The sequence below is a fragment of the Nelumbo nucifera genome, chromosome 3 (assembly GCF_055504915.1).
Source record: "Nelumbo nucifera cultivar China Antique chromosome 3, China Antique-T2T, whole genome shotgun sequence".
In the NCBI taxonomy this organism is placed as follows: Eukaryota; Viridiplantae; Streptophyta; class Magnoliopsida; order Proteales; family Nelumbonaceae; genus Nelumbo; species Nelumbo nucifera.
The window spans coordinates 194,446-211,745 of record NC_142651.1 but is presented as its reverse complement, the minus strand read 5'-3'; the positions used below and the strand labels follow the sequence as shown (position 1 = coordinate 211,745).

Here is a 17,300-nt window from a genome sequence, read left to right as displayed (position 1 = left end):
AGGTTTTGGTTGCCTAAGCTGCTAGATGTTAAATGTGATCCAACATTTGCATAGGAAAAAATACTACTTACCTGATTCTGAACAGCTGGATTGTTCTGACTGGCTTTTCCAAGAACCCATGCAGCAGTTGCTCGTATCTCCGAATCAGGGTTGTCAAGCTCCTGGACCACCACAGCAAGGCCCCCAAGTTTTCCCAAATCTAATAAACAGAGAATTCATCACACCAGCTGTTATAAACAACCAGAAGCATTACCCTATAAAAATATATGTTTGCTTCCTAGGTCTTTACTTAGAGATGGTACGTAAGCAAAATAATAAGAGGGTTGGTCATAGGGGTACATGCCAGGTACTGGATTTGAAGAATTTACACTGCATTAGGTCTGGACAAGCAGTGAGTCTAAATCCCCATTCTACCCATTTGAAGCCACCCTATAACCAATAACCAATTTGGAGTCTCCTTCCACTTCATTTTGCTCAATGCACAACTGTCTGGCCAATTTCAGCCCTTGTAATAAGGCTAGCACTTCAGCTCTCAATAATCCCCTTCCCATATAGGCCTAAGAAGTATAAAGCCACAACCCTCCCTTCTCTATCTCTTATCACTCTACCTATTCCAGAAGGACCCTGTAGTTCGGCAGTAATAAAAGAGAGAAAGGAGAAGGAAGAGAGAAGAAAGAGAAATTCTATGCAGTTGTGTGGCTGGCGGCACATAAGTTAATATTTATACTTAGGGCAACAGCTTATAACAAATAATAGAGAAAAAACCAGAAATGCCCCTACTAGTACGACACATGTTACAACACTCCAACTCAAGTTTGAGCATATATGTCAATCATGCCCAACTTGTCACATAATTCATTATGTCGCAAATAGTGAAGACCCTTTGTAAGGACATTAGCTAATTGTTCCTTAGAACTGATGTAAGGAGTTCAAACTTCCCCCTTTTCAAGTTTTTCCCTTATGAAATGCTTGTCAACTTCAATATGCTTGGTCCTGTCATGAAGAACTGGATTGGCTGCAATATTAATGGTTGTCTTGTTGTCACAATAGAGAGACATTGGACCATCACCAGAGAAGCCCAACTCTCCAATCAAATTTTTTACCCATAGCACTTCAGCAACTCCATGTGCCATGGCCCTATACTCGGCCTCAACACTAGATCTGACCACTACACTTTGTTTTTTGCTTCTCCAAGTGACCAAGTTTCCACCAACAAAGGTACAATATCCACTAGTTGATTTCCTATCATCAACTGCTCCGACCCAATCTGCATCTATATAGACTTCCACTTTCATATGACTATGTTTCTTGAAAAGTAACCCAATTCATGGATATTTCTTTAGATATCTGAGTACTCTCTCAGCTGCCTCTAAATGGGAGGATGTTGGTGCATGCATAAACTAAGGACACCAACAACATAAGCTATATTTGGCCGAGTCATTGAGAGGTAGAGAAGTCTTCCTACCAACCTTTGAAACTTCTTGACATCTATCATTGGTTCTCCAGTACAATCACCAAGCCGATGGTTTTCCTCAATAGGGGAATCTATAGGCTTTGCTCCTAACTTACTCGTGTCCTACAAGAAATATAGGACATACTTCCTTTGAGAAATGAAGATGCCCCTTTGTGAGCGGGCAACCTCAATACCAAGTAAATAACGTAGTTGTCCTAGATCTTTCACCTCAAACTGCATAGCAAGGGATTCTTTAACTTTCTGAATCTCAAAGTCCCAATTCCCCGTAATTAGTTAATCACAATGCCATCAACGTAGACAATCAATACCACAACATTCTTCCGATTTCTTTTGACAAATAGGGTATGGTCAGATTGGCACTGCTTGAGCCCAATTTGTTGAAGATCCAAGTGAAATCTATTGAACCAGGCCCTTGGGGATTGTTTCAAACCATATAAAGGTTTTTTTTTTTAGTTTGCAAACTTTCCCTTCACACCCTTGTGCTACAAATCCAAGAGGCTGAATCATGTAAACTTCTTCTTCCAAATCCCCATTCAAGAAAACATTTTTTATGTCCAATTGGTGGAGTTCCCAATCAAAGTCAACAGCCAAGGATAGTATAATTCGAATAGTGTTCATTTTAGCAACTGGGGTAAATGTTTTTCCATAGTCGACCCCATATACCTGTGTATACCTTTTTGCAACTAACTTGGCTTTATACCTCTCAACTGACCCATCTGCTCTGTGCTTTACTGTGAATACCCACTTGCACCCCACTAGCTCCTTGCCTTCAAGAAGATTCACTAACTCCCAGGTGTTGTTTTTGTGTAGAGCACCAATTTCTTCATTGCATCTGTCCATTCAGGTATAGATAAGGCTTTTGCAACACTTTGGGAATGGAAACACAATCAATGGCAGTAAAAAAGGCACAAAATGAGGGTGCAATGTTTTTACGAGACTAGAACTGAGCAATAGGATGCTTAGTCGTACATGATCTAACTCCCTTCCTATGAGCAATTGGGACATCAAGATCATTAGTAGAATCATCAATAGCAATAGGTTCAATAATGTCAAAGGGAACAAGAGTACCTAGATTTTCCTTCAAGGAGAAAGATGGTGTTGGACGTATAGTCTCAATCTTAGTGATGGAATAATAAGTCATAATTCATTGGTTGATTGTATCATTAACCATTTCTTAATTTTGGTGCGAGGGGCTTACCATGAATCCACTGATTTCTGCTGCTTCCGTTATTGCTGTTGGATTGGCCGTAGAGCTTGCTTCTATTGGAGCTGGAGCAGTGGATAGGAGCATACTCTGGATCGGGATCATGGGGAAGTACTTCTTGATCATTTCTACCAACTTAAAGCCCCCATTAGGATTCCTTTTATCTTTTATCCAGAAATATCTTTTGGATAACTTACATTATCTTCATTACTAATCCTTTGTGTACCTTGGTGTTCCTAACCGCCCATATTTCGAGAAAAAGTATCTCTTGTTTCTCATTCCCATTCCCATTCCCATAAGAATGAATACTATGATTCGCATTTCGAACAGGCATGAATACAGCATCTATAGGATAACTTCCATCTTGAGAGTTATTTGGTGTTTTCATACGATATCCGCGATTCCTCTCGATTTGTAATCCAATACACAAATCAATTGGTTCTGTCAGGCTAGCTATATGTTGTGTAGTATCAACGATTTCCACAGAAGGTGGTGAGATGATGTCTTGAGCAGTTACGTATCCAGGACCCCTGACACAAATAAATGCGTCGCAAGTTCCATACGGATTACTTCTCAATACAATTTCTTTCAAATTCATTAAAATTTCATGTATTGATTCTTCAATACCTACTATGGTAGAATATTCGTGTGGTATCTTCTCAGATTTTGCTCAAGGTACTGCTGCGGGCCAGGCCGTAGAAGGGATCGCGAGACAACCAGAGGCAGAGGGTAAAATACGAGGTACTTTATTGCTTAGACTGGCTCTTATGGAAGCTTTAAGAAGACATAGAATGAAGAGGAGTCAAGAATAAAGGGAAGAGAAACTTGAGGAGCTTGCCTCTCCTCCTTCACACTGTTCTCCCCCTGAGGAGAGGCTTGGAAGAAGGATTCATATTCAAAAAAGGACACATCCATCGATACAAAGTACTTATGTGCGACAGGACTGAAGCATTTGTATTCCTTCTGGGAAGATGGATAACCCAAGAAAACACATGGAACCGACTTGGGATCCAATTTACCCCGGTTTGGAGATAGATCATGAACAAAACACTTACAACCAAACACACAGAGGAATAGAAAATAAAGGGGATTAAGGGAAAAGATGTTGATGTGGGGCCTTGTATTGCAAGAGGCGTGATGACATTCGATTGATAACATAAGTTGTGGCCATCACAACACCAACTCAAAATCGTTTAGGAACATTCATGTGAAGCATCACACTATAAGAAACTTCAAGATGTCGATTCTTCCTTTCGGCAACACCATTTTGTTGTGGTGTTCTGGCACACGAGTTTATATGAAGAGATCCATGAGAGGAGAAAAACTTAGCTAAGTCATGATGGAAATATTCCTTCGCATTATCCGATCGGAAAATTTGGACTTCAACATGAAATTAAGTAAAAACCATGTGGTGGAAACCTTGCACAATCTTGAATACCTCTTCTCTGGAATGCATAGGATATATCCAAGTGTATCTCAAATAATCTCAATAAAGTTGATAAAATACTTGTACTCACCCTCAGTAGGTATGTTTACAAGGCCCCAAACATCAGAAAAGACAACATGGAAAGGCAAAGCAGATCTTTTATTATTTGATGGAAAAGTTGTCCTATATTTTGGTAAGCAACATTTCCATCGACATCGACATTTTAAACCTTGCTATGGTTTTCTATAAGATGGTAGAAACTAAGTTTGGGAAAAAGATCAAACAATTTCATTCAAACAATTCAACTAAGTATTTTTAAACACTCTCTAAACTTATTCCTTAAAGATGAAGGCACCTTAACAACTCAAGCACTATTATTTCAATACAAAGTTCCAAAAAAATTTTGGCCTCGTGCAATTCTCACTACATCATATCTAATCAACAAGATGCCATCCAAGGTGTTGGGCATCAAGACTCCTATTTTATCCTTTGCCTTAACCTACCTAAATTTTCTTTGCCTCCTAGATTGGTTGTGTATTTTTGTTCATGTCAAGGATCCTTAAAGATCAAAATTGGATCCCAAGGCTATTAGGGGAATCTTGCTTGGTTATTCTCCAACTCAAAAGGGTTACAAATGTCTTGATCGTCATACTAGAATGAAGTTTATTACCAAGGATGTCACCTTCTTTGAGTCACATTCCTTAAAGCTACCTGAAATTTACTTCAAGGGGGAAACTAGTGGGGTGAAAGAGACCTCCTCAAAGGTGAATCCTTTTGTGTCATTGCCTACTCCTACTACTCTTCCATCTTCTTCCCCTGATCTACATAGTCATGATATGTATGAAGAAACTCCAATAACTCCAGATGAGACTACTATGACTCCGATTGTCGCTGCTTGAGATGGCAAGAGAAATGAAGATGAGTTAAGTGTTAACAGAAGGAAAGAAAGAGAGGTAAAGACCCTCTAACTGATGACCACAACCAATTGGATATCTCTCAATTTGATCAAGGTATTTCTTCATTTAATTTGGATCTTCCTATTACCCTTCAGAAATCTGTTTGTTCATGCAACATTCATCCCATTTCTAAGTTTGTCTCCTATTCCAACTTGCCCCCTGCTTATCACTCCTTTGTGTTGTCTACCTTGTCTTTAGTTAATACTCCTTCCAATGGGTTACAAAGAGGGGGATGAGGAGCTATATAATGATAAAGAGAGATATCAACATCTAGTGGGTAAGCTTCTTTATCATTCTCACACCATACCAAATATTGCATAGGTTGTGCATATCATGAGTCAATTTATGCATGCTCCAAAAGTCTCACACGTGAAGGTTGTTGAAAGAATTCTCAAATGCCTAAAGACTTGCCTAGAAAGGGTTTACTATTTAAGAAACATGGTAGATTAGAAATTGAGGCATATTTTAATGCTGAATGGACAGGGTCTACGGGAAACAAGGGATCTACAACTGGGTTACCTAGAGAAACAAAAGGCAAATAATTGTTGCTAAATTCAGTGTTGAAGCAAAATATAGAGCAATGGCACATAGAGTGGTTGAATTGTTGTGGATTCTGTCTTGCTGAAGAATTAGGAATGGAAATTTTTGGTCCCTTGAAGCTTTATTGACAATGAAGCAGCCATCAATATTGCCAATAATCCAGTTCGACAATGACAAAACCAAACATATTGAGTTGGCAAGCATTTTATTAGAGAAAAATTTGTAATCAAGAGACCTATGACTATTGGCCGATGTCTTCACCCAAGTGTTATCTAGTGCCAGATTTAAAGAGTTGTGCATGCTGGGCATGATAGATATCTATGCTCAGCTTGAAGGAGATTGTTGCGGGCCATAAGTTATGGGCTGGGAAAGCATTTTATTAGAGAAAAATTTGTAATCAAGAGACCTATGACTATTGGCCGATGTCTTCACCCAAGAGTTATCTAGTGCCAGATTTAAAGAGTTGTGCATGCTGGGCATGAAAGATATCTATGCTCAGCTTGAAGGAGATTGTTGCGGGCCATAAGTTATGGGCTGGGCTATATTGTTCTTTCTTGGTATATCTTTCTGATATAATACTTAATGGGTTTGAGGTTGTATTGTTTTACCTATTGCTTACTGCCTACCAACAGGGGGCAGCTTTGTACTTTCTTGTATTCTGAAATCTCTCATATAAATACACAGTTGGAGCTGGGAAGAGTAAGTTGTGGACCATTTCTTATCTACTCTTCTTCTCCTCCTCTAACCTTGGACTGAAAACCTTCGCATCTATTAATATCACTGAATATCATCAAATCTTTTAGGTAGTTTTAACTTTTTTTTAAAAAATTACCTATAATGCCATTTCTCAAAACAATACTAAACCTAACCCTAAAAACCCAATTGCTACTGCTAGCCTATTAAAGCTTTTGACTTTTTATGGATTTGAGATTTTTTACTTTTTCTCATTCATTTATTAGTTTGAGGCTTGGATTGGGTTCAATTACGTTTGAGGTACCTTACCTCAGGTTGGGCTTGAGTTGGACATCAACCTAACCCAACCTGGCCTGAGTTGTATTTACAATTACCATTTTTATTGATCAAAGAAACTTATGATAAAAAAGACTTGGATTGGATTGGATTGGGTTCAATTGTAATCTTGACACTTTACAATTATAATTTTTATTGATCAAAGAAAATAATTAGACTTGACTAAATGGAAAAGGTAGACTTGATCAAAGTAAATAGATATATTTTCCACTATTTGCTTGCCATCAATTTCATCTGAAATACCTGATTTCCATTCCTAAATTGTAAGATATAATTATAATGTTGCTAATGAGCCTTTTTTATCAGCAACCACAGAAAAAATCATTCATCAATATTTAAAAGAAAGGAATGCAACAAGTTGTGAGAAACTACCAAGCCCAATACAGGGCAAGCCACACAATCCTTATTACACTAGTACCCAGCACATATGTTGTCTCTGAACCCCTTGCTTAGCTAGACCATTTGCTAAACGATTCAGATCTTCTAACCCAATATACTTGCATGTTCATGCCTTTTGACAGCTATTTAAAGCGCCTGAATTCATTCCTAAGCTGCCAAGTCACCCCCTTGCCTTTTTTCAACCAACCCGCAACCATCTTCTGATCACTTTCACCAATCAAACCACTAATTTCCAGATCTTTGGCTTTTGCAAACCCATAAATTCCACTTTCACCAAGTCACCTTGCTAAATCAGGCATGAAAACAAGGCACAATTAATGCTGCCTTCATCCCTAATAACCCCTTTAATTCTTCAGGGACCCAGATTACCCACAAACTACTATCAAAGTTCAATTTCTTCCAATGAACCACTGGGGATGACCAAACCTCTAGAATTTTTGTTTCCTAGAGGAAGAGCCAGCTATTGACCCTAGCTCTTGCCGAAGTCCTCCAGTTTAAAGTTTGAAAAGAGTTTCAAAGTTTTTGCCCAATGTGCAGCTCTAAGAGTAATGAATTCAATCATCATCTCCAAATTCCTCTCCTTCTCACCCCCCCCCAAAAAAAAAAAAAAATTGATAAATGAATAAGTAGTTTTATTAGGGAGAAAAAAAAAGAAGAGTACAATTAGCCTTGGAGGAGGCATGAGATGCTACCTCTCCATTAGGATGAGCACAAACCCAAATCTTATCAATTAACAGAACAGAACTATAGATTAGCCCAATACAAAGAAACCCGAGAAACCCCTTGTTTAGCCAAAGAGATTGCCAAAGCATTTACTGATCTGCTAATCCACTGGAAATTGATTGCTATATTCCTTGTTATCCATTTTACCTTTTTCAGGAGATCTCTGTAGCCCCAAACAGCATTGTTTGGATTCAGAAGCCAACCCACTACCAACTTGGAGTCTCTTTCTACTAGTAAGTTCTCCACCCCAAGTTGGTTAGCAATCTGTAGGCCTTGTACAACTGCTAGTATTTCAGCCCTTTTTGAGTCTCCAACTCCCACTGGACTTGAGAATAAAGGCATAATGTTGATGTCCTTGTCCCTCAAAACCCCTGCAATGCTACTACCATCAAAGCTCAACTTTACAACCTTCTAGAGGAGGTGCCCACCTTGCTTGTGTTCTATTTTTCTTAGAGGCTACAGATGCCACTGCTGCCCAACCCCTCTGAATATCGTCATAGGAATAATCCACAAACAAATCAGAAGTTTTCAGCCAAGAGATGGTCCTTGTTAATATACTCTCCTTAGCTTCCTTCGGACTCCTTTCTTTTACTTGGAATATCCTAACATTCCATTCTTCACAAATAGTCCATACTGTAGCTGCTCTTATACATTTCCAAATCAGTTTTCCTCTCTTCCTTGGCCACCGAAAAGTTGATGGATCAAAGAGTATTTACTTCAGAAAGCAAGTTCCACCTGCACCCAAATAAAGTGAAAACCCAAGTCCAAATATCTACAGCAACAGAGCAAGATAACAGCAAGTGGTAACAGTCCTCATTCTGCACTTTACACATTGTGCACCAGTTTGAGGATAAACATAAGTAAGGTCTCTTCTTTTGCAAGTTATCCAAAGTATTTATCATACCATGACAAATCTCCCAACAAAGGACGGTTATTTTGAGGGGGATAGGCCTAGACCAAATTTTCTTTCACTGGGAACACCCAAGGAGAGGGAGAAGAACATAGGGACTTAAAAAAAGAAGCACAAGTAAAAGAGCCATTCGGCACCAAGGTCCAAACTCTTTTATCTGGATTGAGAGGGTCTAAGCAAGCAGAATTCAACAATAATAAAAGCTAAGAGACACAACTAGATACCTCATCAGTTAGGCCTCTACGAAACCCAAAATCCCAGGTAGGAGACGATGGACATGCTGGGGGAGGAAGAAACCTCAAAAACAAGCTCCTTCTTAAAGAGGGAGATAGAATAATGGGAGGGAGAAAGATCTTTTAGAGGTTGATTACCCACCCAAAAATCTTCCCAAAATAGAACAAAATTACCTAAGCAAACATCATACCTTACAAACTTGAGGAATTTAGGTAGAATGTTGGAAGTTGCCTTACAAGCACTAGTGAGTCGAGCCCATCGAAATACCCCGGCATCCCATTCAGTTCCGGAACAGCCATGAATACTAGCCACCACTTCAAGGCAAAGCCTCTCTCTTTCCACAGGCCACCTCTAGAGCCATTTGATTAAAAGAGCTTCACTTTTGTTAACTATGTTCCCTAATCCTAATCCCCCATCTTCCTTACAACAGCTTACTACTATTTGTATTCAGTTCTAAAGAAGAAGGAAAACATATGAAGATAGGTTTAGAAGAAATGGGCGGCACACACACCCCAACCCTCCAAAACAGTCTTTTATATTAGGGCAATAAGAAAGGGATACAATGACTAATCTGCCCCTGACTAGTAGGCAGTAAGAAAACATGAAAGCAGAATAAACCCAAGACCATTTAGTCCAGAAAGGAAGTTACATAGATAATTATTATGACATAACATAAACGGGCCCAAGCCCACAATGCTAGGCTCTAGGCCATACAACACTCCCCCTCAAGCTGAGTACAGATATTTATCATGCCCAGCTTGCAATAACAACTCCATAAATCTGGATTTTGTGAGACCTTTAGTGAAAACATCAGCTAGCTGTTTTGTTGATGGCATGTAAGGAATACAAAGTTCTCCAGAGACAATCCTCTCATGTACAAAGTGTCTATCAATCTTGATATGCTTCGTCCTATTATGCTGGACAGGGTTATCTGCAATGTTGACTGCAGCCTAATTGTCACAATAGAGCTCGAGTAGTCCATTTATATCTATCCCCAATTCTTTTAGGAGGATTCAAAGCCAGTGAAGTTTAGCGACACCATGAACCATGGCTCTATATTCAGCTTCAGCACTTGATCTTGCCACAACAGCGTGTTTCTTGCTTCTCCACGTGACCAGATTTCCACCCACAACGGTACAATATCCAGATGTAGACCACCTGTCTCCACAAGAACCAGCCCAATCAGCACTTGTGTACGCTTCAACCTCTATTCTGTCATGCTTCTTAAATAGTAAACCTTTCTCGGGACATGTCTGGAGATATCTCAAGATTCTCTCTACCGCTTTCATATGTGAGACTTGTGGACATGCATGAATTGGCTAACTACATGGACTAAATACGCAATGCCCAGCCTAGTGAGAGATAGATACAACAATTTTCCAACCAACCGCTGATATCTTTCTTTATCAAGATAAGGTTCATCATCACCTTCTTGCAATCCATGATTTTGCTCTGAGTGCCAGTAGGTCTGATTCCTAACTTCCCTGTCTCCTTCAACAGGTCTAGAGCATACTTTCTCTGACAGATGTAAGTCCCTTCCTTGGATCTAGTCACTTCTATTCCCAAGAAATATCACAAGTGCCCTAGATCCTTGATTTCAAATTCTAAGGCTAAGAAACCTTTTAACTCCATAATCTCCTTTGCATCATTTCCAGAAACCACCATATCATCAGCATAGACAATCATAGCTGTCAACTTTTCACCATCTCTCTTGTAGAACAATGTATGATCTGCACCACTCTGCTTGTACCCTATATCCTTCATTGCTCTACATAATCTCTTAAACCATGCTCTTGGGGATTGTTTGAGCCCATACAAGGCCCTTTTTAGTTTACACACACTTCCTCTCACGTTGTATCCTGGAGGAGGATCCATATACACTTCTTCCCACAAGTCTCCATTTAGGAAGGCATTCTTAACATCCAACTTATGCAGTTCCCAAGAAAATTTTGTTGCTAAAGAAAGTAACACTCAGATTGTATTTGATTTGGCAACCAGAGCAAAAGTCTCCTTGTAATCAATACCTTCCTTTTGGGTGAACCCTTTTGCAATCAATCTAGCTTTATATCTTTCACTATTTCCATTTGCCCTATGTTTCATTGTGTAAACCCACTTACACCCCACAATGTTCTTCCCATTTGGTAGATCCATTCAAGGTTCAAAGTATCAATACGTATCATGCCAATGGCTTACCGATACGCCTCTTCAGGGGTTGTATCGGGCCAGACACTGGTTCAGAGGGTAGTCGGGCCTTAAACCGACCCCTCTGAACCGGTTTCAAAAAAAATAAATAAAACTTAAAAAAAGTACAAGTACAGGCAGATACGCCAGTATGGCATATCGGCCTGTGTTGATACTTTGAACCTTGGATCCACTATCTCCCAAGTTTTTTCTTTCAATAATGCTCTCATTTCTTCATCCATAGCTTCCTTCCATTTGGGGTCAACAACAACCTCTGAGAACCTGGAAGGGGTAGAGACAGAAGGCAAGCACAAACAAAGGAGTGATAGGCAGGAGAAAAATGAGAATATGAGACAAATCTATTTATAGGATGGAAAGCACAGGATCGAATGGTTTTCGCAAAGCAATAGGAAGACCAGGATCAAGACTAGTGGATGCAATGGGAGAAACCATACCTTGGTTGGCTTCAGGGGCATCCAATTGGTTACAGTCATGAACTAGCAAGTCTCTCTTTCTTTTCCTTCGATAAACACTTACATCACAATGTTTAGGAGCAGTGGCTTCTGCACCACAATGGTCAGGAGCAGGGGCTTCTTCATTAACTAGACAAGTAGACTTAGTAGGCTCAGAAGGAACTAGATCAGGAGAAGTAGATGGAAGAGGAGCAGGGGCAGGAACAAAAGGATTAACCCTCGAGGAAGCCTCTTCCACCCTACTAGTCTCCCCCTTAAGAGGATTTTGAGGAGGGTAATGGCTAGAACTCATGAAAGGTGGCATGTTTTGTGATAAACTTCCTTCTAGTAACTAGATCAAGACACTTGTATCCCTTCTATGTAGGAGATTAACCTAAGCACCCCCCCCCCCGAATTGCCTTAGGGTCCAACTTTGTCCTTCGTAGAATCAGGAATGCAATATGTTTTACATCACATTAGCTACTTGAAGTAATGCAATTGAGGAAAAAAGAGATTGTGGGTTTTACATGCTTGAAAATGTTTTATATGTTTGATTTTACTTTTAAATTTTTCATTTGAATACGCTTTACATGTTATGTTTATGTATTTTAATTTAGATAATAGGTTTTTTAAAACATTTATTTTAAAATTTAAGTTTATATTTTTTTATCATCAAAGGAAACTTTTATTTGAATTAGATTTAAAAGTTTTACAACTTTGTGTATGGGACTAGAAGTCCCACACTATTACATATTTCTGACCCTTTTACAATGCAGCCCAAAACAATTGTTGCCTCAAAGCCCCTTGTTTAGCAAGATAATCAGCTAGCCCATTTGCACTCCTTCTAACCCATTTGAATTATGCTTCTACCTTTTTTTTGAATGTTCTGATTTTTTATTTTTGGCATTTTTTTAGTATTTCTACGCCTTGCTTCAAAAAGGCGCACGCCTCGCCTTGCGCCTCTGGCGCAAATTGGCCCCTGTGCCTTGCGCTTTTAAAACACTAGGATAAACACCATTGTGGTCTCTTCCTTTGAAGTAAATCACAGGTATTAATATTTTCATGCACAACTACCAACAAAAAGCACTAACCTTAGGTTGAATAGGCTAGCACCAAACCTCCATTACTGGGAAAGGTTGTAAAGAAAGGCTTTGTCTCAATCAAATAACACTTCTTTGCAACCTTTCCCAGTAATGGAGGTTTGGTGCTAGTCTAGAAGAAGGAAGCACAAGTAAAGGAACCGAGGGGGGAACATGTCCAGATTCAGCCATCAGGTTTGGAAGGATCAAGGAAAACCTCTCTTCTAACAGTTGTAGCAGGTTAAAGACGAGGAGATTCTGAATCCCTTAAATGCTTATGGAAACCCAAATCCCAAGCAATGCCAGTAGTAGAAATAGAAGGAACAAGGAATTTAGAAACTGGCTCATTTTTGAAGCGGCTCAGTGCAAATAGAGACAGAAATTGATTTTTTAAAGGGGAGGGGCCCAGCCAATCATGTTCCCAAAATTTAATTTGGCCTCCACTACAAAGGTCATACTTAACCAAATTAAGGAAGGAAGATAAAATACCACTGCTGGCCTTCCAAGGTGAAGCTCGAGTTGCTCGATTTAATACTCCAACGTCCCATCCATTTGCTGAAAGCCCATTTATACTCATCACCACCCTTGTCCATAGCTTATCTCTCCATTGAGGCAATCTCCAAATCCACTTCCCTAGCAAAGCTATGTTTCTTCTTTGTAGGCACTCTAAACCTAGACCTCCTACCTCCATACCCCTGCTAACTGCCTCCCAGCTAACTCTATCATCCTCTCTACAAGCCATCTTCTATGTTCAAACTCATCCAATGCTTCTGCAATATTTCACCCATCCCTATTTTCCTCTCCCCTCGGGAAAACAAGCCATCTTCTGCCTACCATTCCCAACGGTTTCATTCAACTCAACGAAAAAACCTCTATTGTTACTCTTCTTCTCCACAATGAACTTCTTCCCTTCAGCACTCAACTCCCGTTTCCAACCTAGCTTGGAAATAGCAAAGATTGTTCCATCCATGAAGCCGTTAAACCAACTTATCGCCTCTCTTCTGTGAATCACCATTGATTGTTTCTCTTCTCTGATTTTTAGTGCTGGGCCTCCACCTGTTTCTTCCAGCAAGAAAAGCACTCCATGGGAAGTCTCATCTATATCACTGTCTAATAAGCATGTTATTGTAGCAACTATAAAAAAAAGCATCTTATTGTAGTAGTTATCACAAAAAAAGCATGTTATTGTAGTATTGATAGATACTCTCCTGTAAAAAATATGATAAAAGGGTGATATTGGATTCAAGAACAGGAATGTAGCGACACATACAAAGAGGAAATTCACCAAAAGCGTATTTTACCATTTGCATTATCTATTGGCTCGACAAGAATTAAGAGCTCTAGCAATGCACGATGGCGATCTTCCAACGGAAGGGAAGAATTTTTCAAGTCATCTATTGCTATTTGCATCAGTTTTGCATCTGATGGTGTCCTCAGTTTCTCCATCAATTCCTGTGTTACAATGAAATAAACAGAAAGCATATCATATAAGGAACATTTTCCAAGCTTCGCCATTAGTTACCATGTGAATGGTAAGATTTATTTCCACCTTTGGTAACTGCCTATTGGTTACCATGTAATCAGTATCCAATTGTCCAAATTAGAATTCAATCCTATTAAGGGTTATTTAAATTTAATTCTTTTGTAATTGGATCTAATATGGATCCACCCCTATCCAATCTGATATAATCTGCTTTAATTCGATTTAAATGCATAAGTTCTTATATACTTAAAATTTATATTGTATCTATCAGTAAAGTTGGTAGGAATGTTGTATTTTCAGTAAGTTCTCATATGTTCAAGTTTCATACAAGTAATTTTCAATTCATTTTGCTCATCAAATATAACATTAAAGTCATTTCTAGTCCATTCAAAAATGATATATATTATTTTGATATTTTTTAGTATAATTTATTTATACTATTTAATATGTTGATATGGATACAATCCAATTTGAATGCAAATATAAACGAATCAAATTTGGAATGGCCTATATACAATTCGATCTGATTTGTTTGCAGCCCTATATGTTTGATTCCATTTCTACGTTTTTACTTTGAATATGTTTTACACATAATTTTTATGTATATTGATTTGTGCCAATAGACCTTTTAACACATTTAGTTTCTTTTATAATTTATTAAGTTTGCATTTTTGAATTACTTTTTTTATTTTTTGAATTTTTGCTTTAAAAATGTACCTTGCTTCAAAAAAGTGTGTCTTAGCCTTGCACCTTGGACCACAGGTGCAAAAATCCCCATGCACTTCTAAAACATTAGGTTGGATACAAGTTGAAGCAATACACCCCATCCACTAATAACTCATAGCACTCCAACCTAAATACCCAAGGCATGTTTTCTTGTTTATTTTTTCGATAATTGCATGTTTTCTTGTTTTTCAGATCTATTTTTTCAGTATAATAATGAGTTTTCCTCTGACATAAGCCTTATTCCTACCTAAGGACTATAGAGAGTATACAGTTCATATCTTGCTAAGAGATCCTTCTCTAAAAAAAAATGAAAGGCACTGCTTATTCTCCCGAAAATATTCAAACTATTGGGTGCGACAGCCCAAAAACTTGAGAGACATCCGACAGTGATGAGCAGCTTCATTCTGTCACACTTAGCAAACTTTGAATTTTAAAAGTTCTGTAATTGTATGGTATTGTAGATTGATTTTTGAAATATTAAGTTATTAATACCTTTTACTCTCATTAATTAATGGTTCTCTCAGCTTATATGTAAGGATTTAACTTAATAGTTATCAATAATCCAGTTGATCTCAAGTTCTAAACCATGTCCAATCAGGATCTGTTTTTTGAGCAATCGAATATTTAATCAGTCTTGCTCCAATGAATGGTGCAAGCAATGGGAAGAGTTGAAAATTACACCTGCAGTAATTTAGATAATGCAAGAAAAGAAGGAAGAGAGAAAGAGAAAGAAGAATGAAGTAGTTTCAGCAATAGGTTGTGGAAGAAGAAAAGAAGGGAAGAGAGAAAAGAAGAATTCGAACTTCCCTCTCTAGCCCCCTTTCATCACTTTTATTAACTTAATTCTAAGATTAAGTACAATTACTTGGATGCCCTTAATGAGGCGGCCAGCACTAAAGAAATAATTAAAGAAAACAAAAGAAGGCCCATAACTAACAAATGTAACTTTAAACACTACTTAAAAGAAATAAAAAATACTAAGGCCCATTCTCACTACACTCCCCCTCAAGCTGAGCATAGATGTCAATCATGCCCAGCTTGCTTACATAATGTTGAAGCTTTGCCTTTGGGACTCCCTTAGTTAGAAAATCTGCTAGCTGCTCTTCTGATGCAATGAAAGGTAGGCACACCTCTCCTAAAGACACTCTCTCCCATATAAAGTGTCTGTTTACCTCAATGTGCTTAGTTCTATCAGGCTGAACTAGGTTGTGAGCAATGTTAATAGCAGCTTGGTTATCACAATACAACAACATCAGTGGCTTGTCACATGAAACACCCACCTCATCAAGGAGAGATCTAAGCCATAACAACTCAAAAACCCCATGGGACATAGCTCTATACTCCGCATCAGCTGAAGATCTAGCGACCACTGACTACCGCTAGGTAGGTCAAGATCTGAAAACAAGGGTATTAGTGGAGGAGGTGATGAACAAATCCTCTATTTAGTAATTGGAAGCACTTGAGACTCAACTAGAGGTGTAGGATCGACTTGTGTTTGCCTTAGCCATTGCCGCTAGTACCACCTCTAGAGAATAGGATGAGTCGAAACAACTAGAGGATTAGCAGGAAGAGGGGGAGGAGCAGGAATGGAAGACCACAAAGCAAAGGATTCCTCAACGAGAATGGGGGTAACTGTAGAGGGCTCGACACAAGACTCAACTGGAGCTTGCAAAGGAAGGGATGAAGAAAACAACTCAAGAGATCTCTCCCCCTTAGAAGGACAACTATAAAAAGGAACCGACTCTGCAAAGGTGACATCCATAGAAACAAACTGGGTGCCACTAATGGGATCAAAACAACAGTACACTTTCTATGTCGAGGCATAACCAAGGAAGATACACTTCTAAGCCTTAGGGTCAAACTTGTGTCTTTTGGAACTGGGAATGTGGACATAACAAGTGCAACCAAAGACCCGCAGAGGAATAGAGAAAATCTCAACACCTAGAAAGAGGATTCCAAAAGGAGATTTTAACTCCACACATCAGAGTGAACAGTATTAAAAGGAATAGTTGATATTTTATTACTTGAAGGATAAGTGTTCTTACAATGCTTTAAGAACTCACAAGACTCACAATGAAGACTCAATAGACTAATTCTTTTAAATAACTCTGGAAACACCTGACTCAATTAAGAAAAAGACAAATGACCCAAACAACTATGACATAACATAATAAGACTGGTGGACTGAAACAAATGTATCTCTCTTAAGTTGTACTTCGCTCTGCTCAGGCATGTCTAATAGATAGATCCCATTTGCCTCATGGCCACACCCAATCACCTTCTGAGGTTCCATGTCCTAAAAAACACAATATGAATGAAAAAAGGTCACACGCAATTTAGAGATTTAGTCAAATTACTAACTGAAAGCAAATTGGCAAAGTTTAGGTACATGAAGAACATATGATAAGGATTTATCAAAAAAAAGAACAGATGATAAGGTCAGGGCATTAAAGGTCATAATGTCTCCCTTTCTCGTGATAGGAG

The 17,300-nt window shown here is 38.7% G+C and overlaps 1 protein-coding gene across 1 annotated transcript in view; it reads right to left on the bottom strand.

The window, feature by feature from the left end:
* LOC104592665 (ARM repeat superfamily protein) overlaps positions 1–17,300 on the bottom strand; it is a 33,639-nt gene that overhangs the window by 2,365 nt on the left and 13,974 nt on the right. The window contains exons 3-4 of the mRNA XM_010252102.3: positions 13,909–14,059; positions 72–199 (exon numbers count right to left, since the gene is read on the bottom strand). Coding sequence (XP_010250404.1) covers positions 72–199; positions 13,909–14,059 — 279 coding nt within the window. The remainder of the gene's footprint in view (positions 1–71; positions 200–13,908; positions 14,060–17,300) is intronic.